The following is a 22,641-nucleotide window of genomic DNA, read 5'->3' as shown; positions in this document are numbered from 1 at the left end:
ACAAAGTAATGTCTCTGCTTTTGAATATGCTATCTAGGTTGCTCATAACTTTTCTTCCAAAGAGTAAGCGTCTTTTAATTTCATGGCTGCAGTCACCATCTGCAGTGATTTTGGAGTCCAAAAAAATAAAAGTCTGACACTGTTTCCACTGTTTCCTCATCTATTTCCCATGAAGTGATGGGACCGGATGCCTTGATCTTCGTTTTCTGAATGTTGAGCTTTAAGCCAACTTTTTCACTCTCCTCTTTCACTTTCATCAAGAGGCTTTTGAGTTCCTCTTCACTTTCTGCCATAAGGGTGGTGTCATCTGCATATCTGACATTATTGGTATTTCTCCCAGCAATCTTGATTCCAGCTTGTGTTTCTTCCAGCCCAGCATTTCTCATGATGTACTCTGCATAGAAGTTAAATAAGCAGGGTGACAGTATACAGCCTTGACGTACTCCTTTTCCTATTTGGAACCAGTCTGTTGTCCCATGTCCAGTTCTAACTGTTGCTTCCTGGTCTGCATACATATTTCTCAAGAGGCAGGTTAGGTGGTCTGGTACTCCCATCTCTCTCAGAATTTTCCCCAGTTTATTGTGATCCACACAGTCAATGGCTTTGGCATAGTCAATAAAGCAGAAATAGATGTTTTTCTGGAACTCTCTTGCTTTTTCCATGATCCATCGGATGTTGGCAATTTGATCTCTGGTTCCTCTGCCTTTTCTAAAACCAGCTTGAATGTCAGGAAGTTCACGTAGGAGGATACAACCGTATACAATGCACATTTTAATGTAAAGCACATGTTGTTCACTCACTTTGCGACCTCACAGAATGCAGCACATCCCACTCCTTTGTCCTCACCATCTCCCAGAGTTTGCTAAAATTCATATCCATTGAGTCAGTGATACTAATCTAACCATTGCATCCTCCGCTGCCCCCTTCTCCTTTTGCCTCCAGTCTTTTCCAGCATCAGGGTCTTTTCCAATGAGTTGGCTCTTCACATCAGGTGGCCAAAGTACTGCAGCTTCAGCTTCAGCTTCAGCATCAGCCCTTCCAACGAATATTCAGGATTGATTTCTTTTAGGATTGACTGGTTTGATCTCTGTGCAGTCCAAGGGATTTTCAAGAATCTTCTCTAGCTTCACAATTTGAAAGCATCAATTCTTTGGCGCTCAGACTTCTTTATAGTCCAACTCTCAAATCTATACATAGTTACTGGAAAAACTGTAGCTTTGAGTATATGAACATTGGTGGGAAAAGTGATGTGATTAAAAGTGATTAAAAAGCTTTTTAGTATGCTGCCAAGGTTTGTCATAGCTTTCCTTCCAAGGAGCAAGCATCTTTTAATTTGCTGGCTGCAATCACCATCTGAGTGATTTTGGAGCCCAAGAAAATAAAATTTGTCACTGCTTCCACTTTTTTCCCTTCTATTTGCCATGAAGTGATGGGACCAGATATCATGATCTTCGTTTTATTAATGTTGAGTTAAAAGCACATGCATTTATTCTCAAGACACCACATTTCTAAGTGAAAATCATAAGGCACTACATGCTCATGGGATTAATTTTATTCCATAACTCTGTAGAAATTATTAGTGATGATGATGATGATAAGAGCATATGTTTACACAGCACTTATCACAAACCAGGCATTGCACTAGTCTCTCTCTACATACACACTCATACTATTTACATTAGTGTAAATAGTATTTACATCATTCTTTTGTTATAAGATTTTAAATAAATTCAATATGACATATACACACAAACATGCATATAAACTGTGTGTATGTGTGTATATGTACATATTAAATTCATTTAAAATTTTACAATAGTGATGTAAATACTACTAATACTGCCATTTTACACACAAGGGAAACTGAAGAAAATAGAGATTATCTGCCCAGCATTACATCATTGTTAAGTGGCAGAGTCAAGATTTTAACCCAGGCAATGAGATTCCACTGTGTTATATTCCCTCTTACTAAGCAAAGCACATAAAAGAGCCAAGTGCATAAAATCCACTTAAAGTATGGACAGGGGGGTCTGGCATGCTGCAGTCCACAGAGCTGCAAAGAGTCGGACACAACTTAGTGATTGAACAACAACTTGACAATTATTTTGTGTCAACTTATCCAGAATCACAGAGCTAGTATTACTATAAATAAACACTGGGTTTTTGTCCCAAACTACAAGAGAGAGCTCTTAAATAGTGTAAAGACCAAAAGAGGACAAGATTTCTGTACTTTACTTTCATAGGGTCAAGAGGTAGCATTTGTACATATCTATCTGCAAATGTAATATATGAACTTCCCTGGTGGCTCAGATGGTAAAGCATCTGCCTACAATGTGGGAGACCCAGGTTCGATCCCTGGGTTGGGAAGACCCTCTGGAGAAGGAAATGGCAACCCACTCCAGTACTCTTGCCTGGAAAATCCCATGGACAGAGGAGCGTTGTAGGCTACAGTCCATGGGGTCATAAAGAGTCGGACACGACTGAGCGACTTCACTTTCACTTTCAGGATATCATTAAAACTGAGACCTGTATCACCATTGAAAGTGTTCTTGAGTCTTCCTTAGACCAATTTAGGATTGTTAGAAGCCTTATGTGCTAAGAGATTTCCCTTTCCTATTATGTAATTCAAAAGTATACTAAACAAAAACTTGATGCCTCCTACAAGAAGAATATCAATTATAGAATTTATTTTATGTAGTGCTTTACATATATATTAATTCATTTAATTTTCACAATTATCTTATACATTACTTTTTACAGTCATAATATATACTATACTGTTTTATAGCAAAGATCATTGAAGCACAAGAGGTTAAGTCAACTGATTCTTATAGTTTGTGAGTGACTTGGGACCTGAATTCAAGCTCAGAGAGCTTGAATCTTCTACTTCTTCTTCACAATCTTCTATTATCATATTTTCATGAAATATAACAGTCTGGGTTATAAAAATACCTCTGGTTTTGCTGGCCTCTAAATATATGTTTGGAATTTTTATCTTTTTTTGTAATTTAGTATTGGTTTCACTCAGATCCTTGCCATTAAAACCATTGTTTTTTATTCTTTTCTTTACTTGGAGAAAAATGCTGTTTTCACAACTTAAAACTGAATGACTAGTCACTGAAAATGAAAGCAGTTGAGAATATGGAGACTAGTTAATTACCTTTTCATATTCCTCTTCAGAAGGATTGTATTTCCTCAGCCACTCAGCAAGTGGTTTATCTTTAAAGGATCCAGTCACACCATATTCCACTTGGATTTTCCTGAGGGTATCTGAAGCAGGAACTAGCTCCACCATGCCTTTAGCAACAAAACATTAAGACATGTGAAAATGTATCCCTGCAAACACACAGCTTTAGATGTTTGACATAAGATACCAGTTAAGAATAATCATTTTTAAAAAATCAACTCTGGCAGCCCATACTAGGAAGTGTGAACAATCAAAATTATCAATATAAAAATCTATTTTATTTTCAGAAGTACCCAAGATATAAAACTGAATTTGACTATTTGATACTTTATATCTGTATATCCATGTGCTACCCCCACAAAGAGTAACAATTTTAATTACAAACTAGGTAAAACTGATTCCACTAATAAAGCTACTTATAAGATACATGCTGTCCCATTTCAGCACAAAAGAAGCTTCTCTATAGCATGTATCTGGGCAATGTAAGAGTGTTTCAGAGTATAGGAAGCCCTTTCAAAGGGAAGAACAGATTAAGATGGTCTTTGTGATGTGTCTGAGTCTCAGGTACATGTTTTCTCTTCCTTACTGAAATGTAAATGCTGTACTTATGTAGAAAAATCTCAAAAATATATATGTCTTTAAACACAAATCCACATAGAGAATTGTACCTTTTGTGTTTAAAAGAAAGACTATTATGCATGTTGGAACATACACAAAGTAGTCTCAGAAAGAGAATTCCCTGAGTTAGAGAATTCTCTGAGTTAGGACTCAGAGTTTCACTGCTGGGGTCCCAAGCTCAATCGCTAGTCAGGGAACTAAGATTCCTGCATGCTGTGCGATATGGCAAAAAAAATTTAAAAATTAAAAAAAAGTAGTCTCAGAAACCTATGTAAATGGTTATATTTTGGGGCCAGGCTGCCAAGAGGTGTGGGTGAAAACTAGGATTCCAATTTATTCTATTACAGGCTATATGGATATTTTACTATATGTGTATACAGAATAAAAGATACAGATACAGAGACCTGCTTTTAAGAAAGGACTAGGCTAAGGCCTCCAGGCCATTCCAAAAGAAGGCATTCAAAAGAAAGCATTCAGGGCCAGGTTGTAATCCCAGTAGTCTAGTCACACATGGCAGAGTGAATTCATTTGAATCTTTTATGTTGCTTAATTACATCATCTGATTTATAGTTCACAGTGACATGCTTTTTCAATGAATATCTGCATCCCGATTTTATGAGTATGATTAATCAAAATTTTAATATACAAATTTCTAATTTCTTTATCAAACACATACACATACAAACTACTATGTACAAAACAATGGATAAAAGTTCATAATGATACAAAGTACAATTATCCTCTAAGGGAACTTAAAATGAATCCAGCAGAGAAGATGCAATGTCTGGTAAGTATTAAAGACAACTGCTGAACCTGGAGAAGGGAGGATTACTGTACACTGATTATTTTAGGCTAAGGCACTTGTTAAAAACTTCACTTTTTAACCATGTGATTGTGGTTTCTTCATTTGAAAAATAAGGACACAGAAAGTTAACACAAATGCAAAGCTTTAGCACAAAGCAAGGCACAAGGTAAGCCTTGTGTTAGAAACAATATAAAAAGGAGGAAGTTCATTGCCTACAAAATTACACAGAATTCCATAAGAGAAAAGAGTTCAACTATATGAAATAAGTATGGTGACAGAAAAACTAATCCAAGCAAATGACAGACTCATGTTGAGGAATCTCTCTTGATAAAGTGACTTCCATTTTATAAGACGTACTGTCTTGCAAGATTAGGGCTACTCATTGAGTTATTATAGAATATCAGCAAGAATTCTTAAATTTACTTGATCGCCCCCTTTTTGAGGAATTATTCTGACCAGGGATCGAACCTGTGCCCCTTTGTAGAGGAAAGGCAGAGTCTTAACCGTTGGACCATGAGGGAAGTCTCTGACCTGATTTCCTTTTGATAAGATAAAGTCTATACATTCTAACCTGAGAAAGCAAAGTGATATGGTTGGGATCACAGACCAGCATCAGGACCATGCGAGCACGAACACTCTGAGCATTATCCAAGGGAAAAAAAAGACTATATCTAACAGATTTACCTCGATCTCTGCCAGTTGAGAGACATTTGAAAATTACCATCCTCAGATCTAGTCCTTCTTTAAGCCAGATCTTGTCCATAATCTTTATCATTTGTAAAGCTAACATATCTTGCCGAAGATCTTCACCAACCTTGAAATCAAGGAAGCAAAATGAAACTCGTATATTTCCAAAAGCCTTAATAGATTACATATAAAAAAGGGGGGAGGAGTAGGGAGAAGGGAATAGAGAAAAGAGTAAAGAATAAAATGACCTGAACCATCTTTTTATTCTTCTGTAGCATCCCAGAGAAAGTTACTTAACTTCTTTATGTCTCAATTTCCTGATCTGTACACTTTAAAAGACTAGGTTTTACAGTATAAGTATTATACTCAATTTTTTAAAGGGGCAATATGGGGGATCTTTTTGATGATCAAAATATTTCATATCTTGACTGTATCGATGTCAACATCCTAACTGTAATATTAGACAAGATAATATCACTGTGTAGAGGGTATGCAGGATTTCTGTGTAATTTCTTAAAGTGAACTATGAATCTACAATGATCAGTTTACTTTAAAAAAAAGTTAGCTCTCCAAAAATGAATTCCAACTGGAATTACATCAAGTTTTCATTTTCTTCTTAAATTGGATAAAATAAGTTTAAAACACATTAATGATAAATACATTTTTGAGATGAGCCAAGAAAATTATGGGGGGGAAAAAAAGAGTTAATTTGCCTTAAAAAAATTACAACATACAAAATTACTGTATTCAAAACGAAGTTCCCTTTGCCTTAGGAAAAGGCAAAGACATCAGTAAAATAAAATGGAGTCCAAAACCAGATCTGAGTATATGGGAACTTGCTATATATATCAAAAGTAGTTGACTAATCAAACTCATTGAATTAACTAAATCTCTACATTCTTTCCTAAAAATAATACTAACTGTGATTGCAACAGAGAAAACTTTGATTGCTAATGCATGTGTGTGCATGCTCAGTTGTGTCTGACTCTTTGCGATCCAATGGACTGTAGCCTGCCAGGCTCCTCTGTCCATTGAATTTTCCAGGCAAGAATACTGAGTGGGTTGCCATTTCCTTCTCTAGGGGATCTTCCTGACCCAGGGATCGAACCATGTCTCTTAAGTCTCCTGCACTGGCAGGAAGATTCTTTACTGCTGCCCCTTTACCATGCACCTGGAAGCTCTGATTGGTAACAGATTCCCACAGGTAAGTTACATGTTTTCAAAAACAGTGCCAGGTCATAGTTTTGCCATTTTACTCTGCACATCTCTAAGGTGTACCGTTTACATCATACTCTGGGTGAAAGGCACTACCTGGAGCTGTGATATACTTAACTAGCATAAGATGGCCATATGCAGCAGCTCTAGCCCAGAGTTGCACTTGTTCCCAAATCCATTTGGAAACAGTTTATAGCAGTAATAATTTTTCACAGTTATTCAATTTCATTAAACACTAAATAAAATTACTTTTCCAATTCTGAAAAAGGAATTTGAGAAAAGAATTTTTAAATTACAAACAAACAAAGTCACCTTATTCTGCTCACCTTAAACATGACATTAATTTCTTCCCCCATTGGATCAGCATTCACCATTGTGACTTTCAAGGGCACCGCATTAGAACTGAAGAAGGAACATGACTACAAATACAATACATTAAGCATTAAAATGATAACACGGAAACGAAAATAAACTGAACAAACTCATTAGGAGACATCAAATTTAAAATTAAACTGGTTAAAAAACTAATTTAAGACTGTGAGAGTAATTTAAAAAAAACAACAAACAAAATCCAAAGGGAAAATGTAATCCCCACTACCCCCACCTTCAGTGACATACATACAACCCAGTCACCCCCTGTTACAGTCCAATGAAGAGCAGCCATATGTCAACTTTAAAAAAAATTAAATCTGAGACTCCTTTCAAAATAACAGACTCTAATGGATGAATTAACTGGTTGCTTTTGCTGAACTCATGTTAGAGAAAAATCCATTATTTGTATTATTATTAGCCCAATTAAAAATACAATTACTCAATTTTGATATTACAACTACTTTTTAATGACTCTAAAAAGTGTTATAAACCTTTGAAGAGTCCACATGGCCATTCACAAGGAAGGTAAAAAACTGCCTACCTGTGACTGGTGAGTTTTACCACTGGAATTATAACATATGCAACTATTATACCATAGCAAAAAATAATTTATTTCAAGTCAATAAATAATTTCATTCTGCTTTTTTGTTCAGGAATGGTAATTAGATAAGCATATACTGAGATAAAAACAGATCTTACACAAACACACAACCAGAAGTACTTATAACCAACCTATGCACTTATAACCAACCTATGTACTGCATTTGCCTTAAGCATACCTGCCCACCTGCCTTTTTATTACACAATATTTGAAAATGTAATATGAACTAAAGTATTTTATGTCACCTTAATATTTAATTCTTTTGCCACAAGACTTGGATTGAGAGGAAGACGGCATTTACTTTTTAGAAAAAAGGACTGTACTCGTTCCATACTCCTTTGGAGGACAACCTAGTTAAAGAAATTGATATTTTAAGTACATAATGAAAATGAAAACCTATTTTTCAGACAACAAAAGCATGATGTGGACCCAATTTTTTAAATGCCCAACTGTCATGTGGTCAAAAACAGCTATTGCTAAAGAAAGTTAATTTTACTATAAAAATAAAATTTACAGCAAAGACTATAAACATAAGGGGGAAGTACATATGCTCATATTTAACATATTTGTTAATACTAACAGTCAAATAAACAAATAGAGATTAAATAATAATGAGATACCAATTTTTATCTAACAGATGAAAAATTTAAGATAACATCCAGTGCTGGGAACAGGGTCAGAAATAGATACTTTCATAATCTATTGGTGGGGAGTGGAGTCTTCACTGGTTAATTTTTGTTTTTGATATTGTAATTTAACATAAACTATTATAACTGAAAATGAATTAGCTCTTGACTGAATTATTTCATCTCTAGGATTATCCTATAAAGGAATACTAGCAAAAGGGCAAACACTTACACATTCAAGTTCATCACAGAACTGTTCAGGAAAAGAAAAATGTATAAACAACCTGCATAGATGTAACGGTTCATAATTTATGCTACCATACCTTGTAATACTATGTTCTCATTAAGAAACAAAAAGTATAATTATATGTACTGACATGAATTCTCCAAGTCAAAAAAAAAAGCAATTTACAAATTAAAAAAGCATTATTGCTAAAAGAAATTAAAGATCAAAGATATCCCACGTTCACGAACTAAAAGACTTATTAATTACTAAGACTGTGATATTTCCCAAATATTGATCTACAAATTCAACACAATCTTTATCAAAACTCCAACTGCTCTTTTTGCAGAAATGGGAAGGCTGATACTAAAATTCATATAGTATTATAAGGGACTTCCAAACAGCCAAACAATCTTGAAAAAGAAAAAGTTGGAGGACTCACACTTTCTGATTTCAAAACCTGCTACAAAGCTATGTAATGAAAAAAGTACAGTGTGAAGACAGAGATATAGATCAATGGAACAGAACTGAGAGTCCAGAAATAAACCCATACAACTATGGTCAACAGATTCTCAACTACGGTGCTGAGTTTATTCAATAGGAAAGAACAGTTCCTTTAGCAGATGGTGTAGCAACACCTGGATAACCACACGTAAAAGAATGAAGCTGGGACTCTTACCTCATAGAACAAAGCAAACAAACAACAACAAAAATAACCTCAAAATGGATCAAAGACTTTTTAAAAGTGAACCTATAAAACTCCTAGAAAACGTAAGTGTACATCATTGTGACCTTGGATTTGACAATGAATTCTTAGACAGGCTAGTAAAAGAACAAGCAACAAAAGAAAAAAAAACTTAGATTTCATAAAATTAAAATCTTCTGTGCATCCAAGTACATTACGAAGGAAATAAAAATACACAAAATGGGAGAAAAAATTTACAAACAGTGTATCTGATAGTGTCCAGAATACATAAAGAACTCTAACAATTCAACAATAAAAAGACAAATCAATTAAAAAGGACTTAGAAATTTCTCCACAGAAGAAATACAAATGGCCAACAAACAAATGAAAATAAGCTCCAAATCATTAGCCATTAGGCAAATGCAAATCAAAACTACCATGAGATACCACTTCACATCCACTAGGATGACTATAGTTTAAAAAAACTAAAAATAAATTTTGGTGAGGATATGGAGAAAATGAAACCCTCATTTGTTTTTTTTGTTATTGTCACTAAGTCATGTTCGACTCTTTGGGAAGCCATGGACTGTAGCCTGCCAGGCTCTTCTGTCCACGGGGTTTTCCAGGGGAGAATACTGAAGTAGGTAGCCATTTCCTTCTCCAGGGGATCTTCCCGACCCAGGGACTGAACCCGTATGTCTCCTGAATCTCCTACATTAGCAGGCGGATTCTTTACCACTAAACCCTCATACCTTACAAGTATTATACCAGAATTATAAAATGGTGAAGCTACTTTAGGAAACAGTTCAGTGGTTCCTCAAAATGATATAGTAATTCTACTCCTAGGCAAAGTGAAAACAGATGTTCAAACAAAAAACTTACACACAAATATTCACGGCGGCACTATTCAGCAATAGTCACATAATAGAAACAAGTTTGATGTCCATCAATAGATGAATGGATAAAGAAAATGTGCTATTATTTACACAATGGAACACTATTAAATACACCTGCCAGAATATAAATGAATCTTTAAAACATTAGGCTAAGAAATTAGACACAAAAGGCCACATGCTGCATGATTACATTTATATGAAATGTCCAAAATAGGTAAATCCATAGAGATAGAAAACATATTAGTTCTTAACAGGACCTGGGAGGAGAGGGGAATAAGGAGTGAGGGGGTTTGTGGTATATATAGGCTCTCTTTCTGTTGTGATGAAAATATTCTGGAATAGATAGTGGTGGTAATTGCAATACACTATAAATGTACTAACAATCAATGAACTGTACACTTTGGTTAAAATAGTGAATTTTAGCTAAAAAAAAAAAAAAACACCCCATATGTATATATATATATATATATATATATATATGTTTCTATAATTATAATTCTTCAACTCCAAAAACTTGTATATACACTTAAGTGTATATATGTGTAAAGCCATATAAAACGACCAAGCAGGATATAAACTATGAAGAAGATACCCACAGGGAAAAACCAAAACTGGAAACGTCCTAATTTTTTACTCTGTAAGCTTGTAAGCTTATCCATTTGAACTTCTTCAACAGTAACATCAATTCATACTTTTATTACTTTTATAATCACAAAAAAGTGAGAAAGCAAAACAATACGAAAGAAACTCAAAAGAACAATTTTGATCGGAAAGAAATTAATAAGCATGGAAATGAAAGGGAACTGAGTTAGGATATAAAATCTTTTCCAATAGATTTTAAGCAACCTTTGAATTAATCTGCTTAAGACAGCATAGGTAAGTTCTGTTGGATGTCTACTGAAAAAGAATAAAAGCTTAACTTGTCAGCACTGCAAAGAGTCTTTAACATCAAAACACTTATGTTCCCTCTGTGGGTACATTACCTGTCTGGCTGATCCGCTAGCCTGTCTTACTTTTTCTGCTACTCCTCCTAAAAGCTGTACAAGCTTTGTTTGCTTCAAAAGTTCTTCTCTGAGTCCTTTTCCTCCTACTGAGAGGAGAGCACCCAAAACATGTTCATATCGGGCACCAAACTGTGCATCATGCAGAGCATCCTTGAGGAGCCTAATACAGCAAAATATTTATGTCAGCCACTTCCAAGAACTAGATTAATGTCTCTCAAAAATCAGCTTAAAAAGTTTAATTTGGGGTATCTAGGAATTAATTTTAAGCTATACAAGTAAGAAAAACTCTTTCAATATTACAGAGCTCTAACATGCCAAGTAATTCTGCAATAGAGGGTTCTGTTACTTCTGGTGTTATTTCTAAATACATAAAAACTTAGCTTCTTTACAATAGTCACTTCAATAAAACATCTGGTATCAACAGCAAATAGTCTGAGCATACTGTTTAGACTTTTGAGTGTCATTTGCACAAATAATAGGAACAGAAATAAAGTACTTAAGAAAATTTAAATCTTACCAATATAAATGATGTGCTATCTGTATATTTCCCAACGCTCTGGACAGAAGGAAGTGCACTAATGAACTATTCAAGTAAATTTCGTATTTCAAAGCCTACATGCAAAGAAAAATAAGAATCAGTAGTTGTCAAACCCATACTACATTGTTAGGATAAAATTATCAAAATATAAACTATATAAATCAAGGATTACTCTTGTTGAGGAAAGATGATACTAATGAAAAATGAAACAGATTAATTAATTTAGGTGAAATTAATGAAATCAAGCAGAAAAGTACACTGACTTGGGAATAACATTCATTAGCTATGTTTAAGTGGCCAATTTAAAAAAAAAGGAAAGAAAACCTCAAGTCTTTAGGTACATATATATATATAGTATTCAAGCAAGGTAGCTGACAGTAGTAGAAAAAATTTCACACTAAATTCAAATGCAACGCACTTTAACATCCCCACTGAACAAAAGTATTCAATACTTTTAATCAAAACAGAAATGATATCCCTTAGCAAGATCCCTCCCTACTCATAAAAACTGGAGAGAGCGTTAAGAAGGGTAGATAACCTAGTAAAAAACTTACCTGCACAAACTGTGGAAGAAGATCTGTAAGCTCATCATCACTAATAGCCTCAATCCAGGTCACAGCTAGGGACCTCACTTCCTGATCAGCAAATCTAGAAGCATACCACAAAATCAAGATATGACAATGATTTCTAATGAACCTGTTTTCCCCAAAGACACAATCTCAATTCATTCCTGACAAAGAAAGCTCAAATAGCTATTGAAAAGCAATGTATTTCATCTTTTTTCTTAGGAAAAAATCATATTGTCCTATACACAAATCCAATTTTGTGACTGTTTAGAAAACTTTAAGATCATGAAAATAAATTCTGACCCATATCATAAAAATAAAACAAATTATTCAAAATTTACAACTTCTCTAGATTAGTTTTCAATGATATGACATCCCTTTTTAATAACCTGAACACAGAAGATGTGTATAGAAATATGCATTTACGCATTTATATTACACTGCTTTCACATTAAAACAAAGGGAACTAATCCTGTAAATAATATCTTGCCAGAAAAATTGACAACAATAAAACAGAACAAATAAATTCAACCACAGTTAACTTACTTTGAATCAAGCAGCTCCAAGGCAGTCAGTGGATGCAATGGAGGCCACTGCTGAAGCAATGAATAAGTTTTGGCAAGATTAACCCATTTCCAGTTTGGGGCACTTGAAAGTACTTTAGGAAGACAATTTGGGTGTTTGAGGCAATAATAACGTTTCTCCCACAAAAAGGCTTTATCTTCTTTAGAAAGTCTAAATACATAATACAATTAAATTACTTCTCAGTGATACCATAATGACAGTTATAATCTCAGTGATTCAAAATACAAAGGAGAAATGCATTCCTTTTAGGACAGCCACTTCTTGGTAGAATCATTAATACTAATTTGGGATAGAAAAACGCAACGTTCATCAAACACGACTAATCTACCCTAATTTGGGGGATAGAAAGAAATCATTCTACTTTGAGAGAAGAGTCTTAGTTAAGAAACTGAAGGATAATTCGGCATAATAAAATTTATTGAGCTCTAACCAGATGCCAGGCACTAGAAATTAAGAGTTGAATAAGGAGAACCTACTCTAAAAGCAAGGATTTCATCATTTTATACAAGTAAGATCAAAAGTCATGTCAAAATCAAATACTACTACAAAATTTTAGACAATGAATACAGTGCTCATTTGAGGAATATTCAAAATAAAAATCTGTTTTGGAGATTCCAATTGACTCTTAATGACAAATGTTTATGTGAAATATTTCACTATTTCACTACCCATTTATCTACCTTTGTGTTTATAATCCATGCAGTGAACTGAAATGTATTCATTTCATGTGGAATATGAAGAAAAAAATTAAAATATTGCAAAAAGGCACACAATTAGGTTTCTCTCCTTCCAGTTCCTCTCCCAGTGGCAACTGCCTCACCTAGTATATTCTTTCAGAGTTAGTCTATTTTTATAGAAGCATATACAAAGGTATATATATCAAATTCTCTTTCTTTCCTTTATGTTAATGATAACATGAAATTAAAAGATGCTTACTCCTTGGAAGGAAAGTTATGACCAACCTAGATAGCATATTCAAAAGCAGAGACATTACTTTGCCAACAAAAGTCCGTCTAGTCAAAGTTATGGTTTTTCCAATAGTCATGTATGCATGTGAGAGTTGGACTACAAAGAAAGCTGAGCACCGAGAATTGATGCTTTTGAACCGTGTTGTTGGAGAAGACTCTAGAGAGTCCCTTGGACTGCAAGGAGATCCAACCAGTCCATCCTAAAGGAGAGCAGTCCTGAGTATTCATCAGAAGGACTGATGCTAAAGCTGAAACTCCAATACTTTGGCCACCTGATGAGAAGAACTGACTCACTGAAAAAGACCCTGATGCTGGGAAAGACTGAAGGCAGGAGGAGAAGGGGACGACAGAGGAATGAGATGGTGGATGGCATCACTGACTCAATGGACATGAGTTTGGGTGGACTCCAGGAGTTGGTGATGGACAGGGAGGCCTGGCGTGCTGCAGTCCATGGGGTTGCAAAGAGTTGGACACAACTGAGTGACTGAACTGAACTGAACACACTATACATACTATCCTACTTGCTTTCTTCATTTAATATCTTATATATTAATAACAGCCATAACTTCATTCTTAATAGTTACATAGTGATGTTAGATAAATGTACCATAATTTAACCCATTAATGAACATGTATATCCATTTTACAACAGCCCAAATAAATACTGCAAGGAATATTCTTGTCTCCACAAGCAAATATAAAAGGGTTTTCTTTAAAATAATACTATATCTGGAAGTGGAATTGTTAGGTCACAAATTATGGACACTGTGACCTTAATAGACTTTGCCAAATTGCTCTCCCAAAGCTTTTAGAGTTCTGCCAACAGTTTAATTCCTATTTTTCTATATTCTATCAATACCTCATATAATGAGACATTTTAATTTTCAACAATCTGACATGTGAAATGGTAGCTTGAATTAATTTAAAACTCTTTGATTACTGAGAGGCTGAACATTTTTTTCAGACATTTAAAAGGGTTGTATTTCTTTTCCAAAGAAAAACCTAGTCATATTCTTTGTCTACCACTGTGTTGTCGGTTTTTCTACTTACATAAAAAGGTTCTTCATATATTAAGGAAATAGGTTATAGTCCCCAATCTGTTATTTGCATTTGATTTTGTAGAAAGTTTGACTTACACAAATTTCTAAATTTTATGCAGTTATACAGTCTTTTTATACAACTAAAAACAGAAAAAGAAAACTTTCCATATCAGGAACACTGCTAAATCATGAACTAAATCAGGACATTTAATAAACCATTAACTTGAACTTTACATTGTAAGAGACAAAGAGAATTAAAGGAGCATACCCAAGTGATGAGTCTCTGTGAAGAATACCAAGAAGTCTCCCCTTCACATCATTCTCCAACGTTTCTAAGTTGTGTTGTTGTATAATGCTTCTGTCCACTTGAGGAGCAGTATAAATGATATCAAATGTAGGAGAAGGAAAATCAACCTTAAAAATCAACAGAAATTGATCAAATTACAGCTGAAAAGTCCACGTATTTGATACATTTACTTATTTTTGATTTGTCTTAGCCATAAGGGTGAAAATATCAAATATTAAATTAATGCTTCTGTCCTTTTATTGAGAATGATTACCATTATTAGTACTTCTCAATAGCACATATATTTGTGGGACTGGTATAAGTGCATCTTTTACTATTTCTCAGAAATAGGAAATGGCTTATTAACACTTAAATACACACCCTAAGATCTAAACAAGATCAGTTAGACTTCTTTAGTAATAACTGAGACCATGGTATACATATATTCTTTATAAAGAAATTCAAACTTAAACGTCTCCATGTGTCAGGAAGTATCATTACCTGTAATACTATTCTTTCCATCACATATCCTTTTTTGGGGACTGTTCCAGGAATAAGATTTGTATGTGATGAAGTCCAAAGATACAGAAGCTTAGTTCCACATGTTAAAAACCTTCATGAATATAAACAGAAGAATACTGTGGTTTTCATTTTAATAATTAATTAAAAACTCACAACACATGGTAATGTATTTGAAATGATAATAATCAAATATTTATTAAGCATCCTATATACAGAAAGAACATATTAGAAGGAGTCACTGTCTATGGTGTATTTTCACTTTAGGTAAATGTACTAAACTATGGAAGTTAGAACAAAAGAAGGGAAGATGAAATGGGGCTCGGGACAGAAGAAAAGATGGGTAAAGTCTCAGAGTCACCTGTCCCCAAAACAACTTCTATAAACAGGACAGTGTTTGAACATCATCTACAGAGAAACATATCTCAAGGTGGTGGTTTGGATTTCATAACCGCTCCTTGAATTCTACCATAAGAATAAAAACACATGTCAAGGAAACTAGTATCTACTTTGTGTCAAAGTACTGATTGTTCGAGATGAGAAGTTTAATCTGTTCGTGACCAAGGGTCAGCAACCTTTTTCTGTAACAGGCCAGACAGCAAATATTTGGGGTCTTCTGTGGAGACGGAAATGGCAACCACTCCACTATTCTTGGCCTGGAGAATCCCAGGGACGGGGATCCTGATGGGCTGCCGTCTATGGGGTCACACAGAGTTGGACACGACTGAAGCGACTTAGCAGCAGTAGCAGCTGGGCTATATAATCTCTGTCAGACTCAACTCTCCTATTACAGGGCCAAAAGAAGCCATGAATAATAAATTTTAAAACTGTGTGCTGTGTTCTAACAAAACAAAAAACAGGCAGTGAGCTGGAGTACGCTGACACTTGCCCTAAACTACCAATTTATAATCTACTGAAATTAGAAATATTTACCAATACTGATATATCTTTCCACAGATGAAATTTCCGAAAAATAACATGATATATAAAAGAAACTATAAGCTTCATCAAACTTTTTTCATTTTATTCAAATAGTAAATATCATTTCCAAAACTAGACTCCAGTTTATGTTTTCTCTAGCAGGTTAACAGCTTTAAAATTTTTGGCACAGGAATTCCCTGACAGCTAGGAGACTGTGCTTCCACCGCAGAGGACCAGGTTCAATCCCTGGTGGGGGAACCAATACCCTGCAAACTATGTAGGGTGGCCAAAAGAAGATCTTCAGACATATTCTATCTATTCTAGAGCCACCCTCACCCTCAGCTAGATTATCTAAAGGCAAATTCTGATTATATTATTTTATTTGTATATACTTTTATGAGTCTCTACATGATAAATACTGTTATTTAAACATAATTACAACAAAATAATTAAAAATAGCTACTTGTAAGTTATCAGCTAGGGACTTCCCTGGTGGTCTAATGGTTAAGAATCCGCCTGCCCATGCAGGGAGGACAGGGGTTTGATCCCTATTCTGGGAAGATTATACATGCTACGGGGCATCTAAGCCCAGGCTCAGCAACTACGGAAGCCCACACAACTAGAGCCTGTGCTCTGCAACAGAAGCCACTGCTGTGAGAAGCCCGCGCACCACAAGAGCAGCGCCTGCTCACCACAATTAGAGGAAGCCTGTGCACAGCAACGAAGACGCATGACAGCCAAATAATTAATACATTTAGAAAAGGGATCAGCTATACAGTCAGCATTCAAATTTCTCTGATTGCCTCTAAAAAAATTTTTAATAGCTGGTTTGAATTAGGATACAAGCAGGTCCAACATGTCTGTTGGGTGATATGTCTTTTTAAGTATCTTTTAAGTCAAAGGTCAAATTCCAGACTGTCACGTGCTTGTGTAAGTTAACCTGTATTAGAACAAAGCCACATTCACTCTTTGACATGTTGCCTATCACTGCTTTCGTTGTTGCGACAGAGACTACCTGACCTACAAAGTCTCAACTACTCTGTCTAGTTCTCTTTACAGAAAGTTTACCAAGTCTTGTTTTAACCTATACATTGTTCCTTTTTATCCCGTTACTTGTTAAATAATCCAAGTCTTTTGTTGTGAAAACTTTTCTGTATCCTTTACTGACCGCATTCCTCTGGTATCATTTTAGCATGTCCCTTTATCTCCTACGTTTTCTGTAATATTTAGATCTAAAGAACTGAGCTGATTCAAGGTTAGTAATATGGCAAGAATACGTAATGTTTTACAGCTGGAATTGTATACTACTAGTTCCTGATGCATCAAATAAAGCATGCATTGTTTGGTGTATCTCTCCTTCTGTGATGTTAAGATAATTAAATTTGTTCAAGTGTTATCAGTCTAAACCATTTATTATAAAGTTCCAGAAAAGTTAATCACAATGGTTCCTAAACAGGCATTAATAAATCATTACTTAAATCATGAGGTGACGGACAGCACAGAAGCACAGCAGAGAGGAGTTACCCCACGCCCAAAGTCAGGGGCAGCGGCCGAGAGGAGCTACCCCATGTCCGAGGTCAGGGGTGGCAGCCGAGAGGAGCAACTCCACATCTAAGGAGCAGTGGCTGCACCAGCGCAGGAGGACCAAGAGGAGCTACTCCATATTCAAGGTCAGGAGGGGCGGCTGTGAGGAGATACCCCTCGTCCAAGGTAAGGAGCGGCGGCTGCACTTTGCTGGAGCAGCCGTGAAGAGATACCCCATGTCCAAGGTAAGAGAAACTCAAGTAAGATGGTAGGTGTTGCAAGAGGGCATCAGAGGGCAGACACACTGAAACCACAATCACAGAAAACTAGCCAATCTGATCACAAAGACCACAGCCTTGTCTGATTCAATGAAACTAAGCCATGCCATGTGGGGCCACCCAAGACAGACGCGTCATGGTGGAGAGGTCTGACAGAATGTGGTCCACTGGAGAAAGGAATGGCAAACCACTTCAGTATTCTTGCCTTGAGAACCCCATGAACAGCACGAAAAGGCAAAATGATAGGATAATGAAAGAGGAACTCCCCAGGTTGGAAGGTGCTCAATATACTACTGGAGATCAGTGGAGAAACAACTCCAGAAAGAATGAAGGGATGGAGCCAAAGCAAAAACAATACACAGTTGCGGATGTGACTGGTGATAGAAGCAAGGTCCGATGCTGTAAAGAACAATACTGCATAGGAACCTGGAATGTCAGGTCCATGAATCAAGACAAATTGGAAGTGGTCAAACAGGAGATAGCAAGAGTGAACGTCGACATTCTAGGAATCAGTGAACTAAAATAAACTAAAATGGGTGAATTTAACTCAGATGACCGTTATATCTACACTGCAGGCAGTAATACCTTAGAAGAAACAGAGAAGCCATCGTGGTCAATAAGAGAGTCCAAAATGCAGTACTTGGATGCAATCTCAAAAACGACAGCATGATCATTGTTCATTTCCAAGGCAAACCATTCAATATCACGGTAATCCAAGCCTATGCCCCAACCAGTAACGCTGAAGAAGCTGAAGTTGAATGGTTCTACGAAGACGTACAAGACCTTTTAGAACTAACATCCCCAAAAGATGTCCTTTTCATTATAGGGGACTGGAATCCAAAAGAAGGAAGTCAAGAAACACCTGGAGTAACAGGCAAATTTGGCCTTGGAATATGGAATGAAGCAGGGCAAAGGCTAATAGAGTTTTGCCAAGAGAGCACACTGGTCATAGCAAACATCCTCTTCCAACAACACAAGAGAAGACTCTACACATGGACATCACCAGACGGTCAACACCAAAATCAGATTGATTATATTCTCTGCAGCCAAAGATGGAGAAGCTCTATACAGTCAGCAAAAACAAGGCTGGGAGCTGACTGTGGCTCAGATCATGAACTCCTTATTGCCAAATTCAGACTTAAATTGAAGAAAGTGGGGAAAACCACTAGATTATTCAGGTATGACCTAAAGCAAATCCCCTATGATTATACAGTGGAAGTGAGAAATAGATTTAAGGGACTAGATCTGACAGACAGAGTGCCTGATGAACTATGGATGGAGGTTCATGACATTGTACAGGAGACAGGGATCAAGACCGTCCCCATGGAAAAGAAATGCAAAAAAGCAAAATGGCTGTCTGAGGAGGCCTTACAAATAGCTGTGAAAAGCAGAGAAGCAAAAAGGAAAGCAGAAAAGGAAAGATATTCCCATTTGAATGCAGAGTTCCAAAGAATAGCAAGAAGATATAAAAAAGCCTTCCTCACAATCTATGCAAAGAAATAGAGGAAAAGAACAGAATGGGAAAGACTAGAGATCTCTTCAAGAAAATTAGAGATACCAAGGGAACATTTCATGCAAAGATGAGCTCGATAAAGGACAGAAATGGTATGGACCTAACAGAAGCAGAAGATATTAAGAAGAGGTGGCAAGACTACACAGAAGAACTGTACAAAAAAGATCTTCACGACCCAGATAATCACGATGGTGTGATCACTCATCTAGAGCCAGACATCCTGGAATGTGAAGTCAAGTGGGCCTTAGAAAGCATCACTATGAACAAAGCTAGTGGAGGTGATAGAATTCCAGTTGAGCTATTTCAAATCCTGAAAGATGATGCTGTGAAAGTGCTGCACGCAACATGCCAGCAAATTTGGAAAACTCAGCAGTGGCCACAGGACTGGAAAAGGTTTTCATTCCAATCCCCAAGAAAGGCAATGCCAAAGAATGCTCAAACTACCGCACAACTGCACTCATCTCACACTCTAGTAAAGTAATGCTCAAAGTTCTCCAAGCCAGGCTTCAGCAAGCCATGGTTTAGTGAACCATGAACTTCCAGATGTTCAAGATGCTTTTAGAAAAGGCAGAAGAACCAGAGATCAAATTGCCAACATCCACTGGATCATCAAAAAAGCAAGAGTTTCAGAAAAACATCTATTTCTGCTTTCTTGACTATGCCAAAGCCTTTGACTGTGTGGATCACAATAAACTGTGGAAAATTCTGAAAGAGATGGGAATACCAGAACACCGGATCTACCTCATGAGAAACCTGTACGCAGGTCAGGAAGCAACAGTTAGAACTGGACATGGAACAACAGACTGGTTCCAAATAGGAAAGGGAGTACGTCAAGGCTGTATATTGTCACCCTGCTTATTTAACTTCTATACAGAGTACATCATGAGAAATGCTGGGCTACAAGAAGCACAAGCTGGAATCAAGATTGCTGGGAGAAACATCAATAACCTCAGATACGCAGATGACACCACCCTTATGGCAGAAAGTGAAGAGGAACTCAAAAGCCTCTCGATGAACGTGAAAGAGTGAAGAAGTTGGCTTAAAGTTCAACATTCAGAAAACGAAGATCATGGCATCTGGTCCCAACACTTCATGGGAAATAGATGGGGAAACAGTGGAAACAGTGTCAGACTTTATTTATTTGGGCTCCAAAAGCACTGCAGATGGTGACTGCAGCCATGAAATTAAAAGATGCTTACTCCTTGGAAGGGAAGTTATGACCAACCTAGATAGCATATTCAAAAGCAGAGACATTACTTTGCCAACAAGGATCCGTCTAGTCAAGGCTATGGTTTTTCCAGTGGTCATGTGTGGATGTCAGAGTTGGACTGTAAAGAAAGCTGAGCACCGAAGAAATGATGCTTTTGAACTGTGGTGCTGGAGAAGACTCTTGAGAGTCCCTTGGACTGCAAGGAGATCCAACCAGTCCATTCTGAAGGAAATAAGCCCTGGGTGTTCATTGGAAGGACTGATGCTGAAGCTGAAATTCCAATACTTTGGCCACTTCATGCAAAGAGTTGACTCATTGGAAAAGACCCTGATGCTGGGAGGGATTGGGGGCAGAAGCAGAATGGGATGACAGAGGATGAGGTGGCTGGATGGTATCACCGACTCTATGGAAATGAGTTTGGGTGAATTCCAGGAGTTGGTTATGGACAGAGAGGCCTAGCGTGCTGCGGTTCATGGGGTCGCGGAGAGTTGGACACGACTGAGCGACTGAACTGAACTGACTTAAATCAGTGTCAACCAAGAATGCTTTTGACTCCACTAGATATTTGGCAATGTCTCGATACTTTTTGGTTGGCAACTAGGGAGTACCACTGGCATTTAGTGGGCAGAAGTCAAAGGTGTTGCCAAAAATCCTACAATGCACAGGATATTCTCCCACAGCAAAGAATCATCTGGCTCAAAATGTCAACAGTGCCAAGACTGAGATTTCCTGGCCTAAATCTTTTATTTCAGTAGGGATTGCAACCTCAGATATGCAGACACCACCCTTATGGCAAAAAGTGAAGAGGAACTGAAGAGCCTCTTGATGAAGGTGAAAGAGGAGAGTGAAAAAGCTGGCTTAAAACTCAACATTCAAAAACTAAGATCATGGCATCCACTCCCTTCACTTTATGGCAAGAAGATGGGCAAACAATGCAAACAGTGACAGACTTTATTTTCTTGGGTTCCAGAATCACTGCAGATGGTGACTGCAGCCATGAAATTTTTTAAAAGACACTTGCTCCTTGGAAGAAAACCTATAACAAACCTAAACAGTGTACTAAAAAGCAGAGATATTACTTTGCTGGCAAAAAGTCCATCTAGTCAAAGCTATGGTTTTTCCAGTAGTCATGTATGGATGTGAGAGTTGGACCATAAAGGCTGAGCTCCAAAGAATTGATGCCTTCAAACTGTAGTGTTGGAGAAGACTCTTGAGAGTCCCTTGGACAGCAAGGAAATCAACCCTGAATATTCACTGGAAGGACCAATTCTGAAGCTGAAGCTCCAATACTTCTGGACCACCTCATGCGAAGAGCCAATTCAATTAGAAAAGACTCTGATGCTGGCAAAGATTGAAGGCAGGAGGAGAAGGCGATGACAGAGTATGAGGTGGTTAGATGGCATCACTGACTCAATGGACATGAGTCTGAACAAGCTCCAGGAGATGGCAAAGGACAGGGAAGCCTGGCATGCTACAGTCCATACGGTCGAAGAGAGTCGAACACAACTGAGCGACTGAATAACAACAGAAATTGCAAAATTCTGATATTCTGTCATTCTTTCTGCATCTATTAGCTGAAATTTTTCTACAAAGAACCTTCTCACATCAATTATTTGGTAATCCTGAGATTCAACTATAAAGGAACAGCAGGTTAAATGCTTAATTCCATTTATTTAAAAATGAGTTAAGAACTCATTTATTGCTGAGGTTGACTGAAATGCCTGTAAATCATTTGACTCTTATAACAACTTCATCGGGCTGTATGCAGGCTGTA

The 22,641-nt window shown here is 36.7% G+C and overlaps 1 protein-coding gene across 1 annotated transcript in view; it reads right to left on the bottom strand.

The window, feature by feature from the left end:
• PIK3C2A (phosphatidylinositol-4-phosphate 3-kinase catalytic subunit type 2 alpha) overlaps positions 1-22,641 on the bottom strand; it is a 75,802-nt gene that overhangs the window by 9,271 nt on the left and 43,890 nt on the right. The window contains exons 13-22 of the mRNA XM_052652576.1: positions 15,404-15,515; positions 14,885-15,030; positions 12,570-12,758; positions 12,012-12,105; positions 11,437-11,531; positions 10,899-11,079; positions 7,731-7,835; positions 6,839-6,931; positions 5,295-5,424; positions 3,161-3,297 (exon numbers count right to left, since the gene is read on the bottom strand). Coding sequence (XP_052508536.1) covers positions 3,161-3,297; positions 5,295-5,424; positions 6,839-6,931; positions 7,731-7,835; positions 10,899-11,079; positions 11,437-11,531; positions 12,012-12,105; positions 12,570-12,758; positions 14,885-15,030; positions 15,404-15,515 — 1,282 coding nt within the window. The remainder of the gene's footprint in view (positions 1-3,160; positions 3,298-5,294; positions 5,425-6,838; positions 6,932-7,730; positions 7,836-10,898; positions 11,080-11,436; positions 11,532-12,011; positions 12,106-12,569; positions 12,759-14,884; positions 15,031-15,403; positions 15,516-22,641) is intronic.

This window comes from Budorcas taxicolor, chromosome 15, assembly GCF_023091745.1.
Source record: "Budorcas taxicolor isolate Tak-1 chromosome 15, Takin1.1, whole genome shotgun sequence".
NCBI classification, from domain to species: Eukaryota; Metazoa; Chordata; class Mammalia; order Artiodactyla; family Bovidae; genus Budorcas; species Budorcas taxicolor.
Note: the sequence above shows the minus strand (reverse complement) of the source record. Positions and strands in the feature narration are given on the sequence as shown.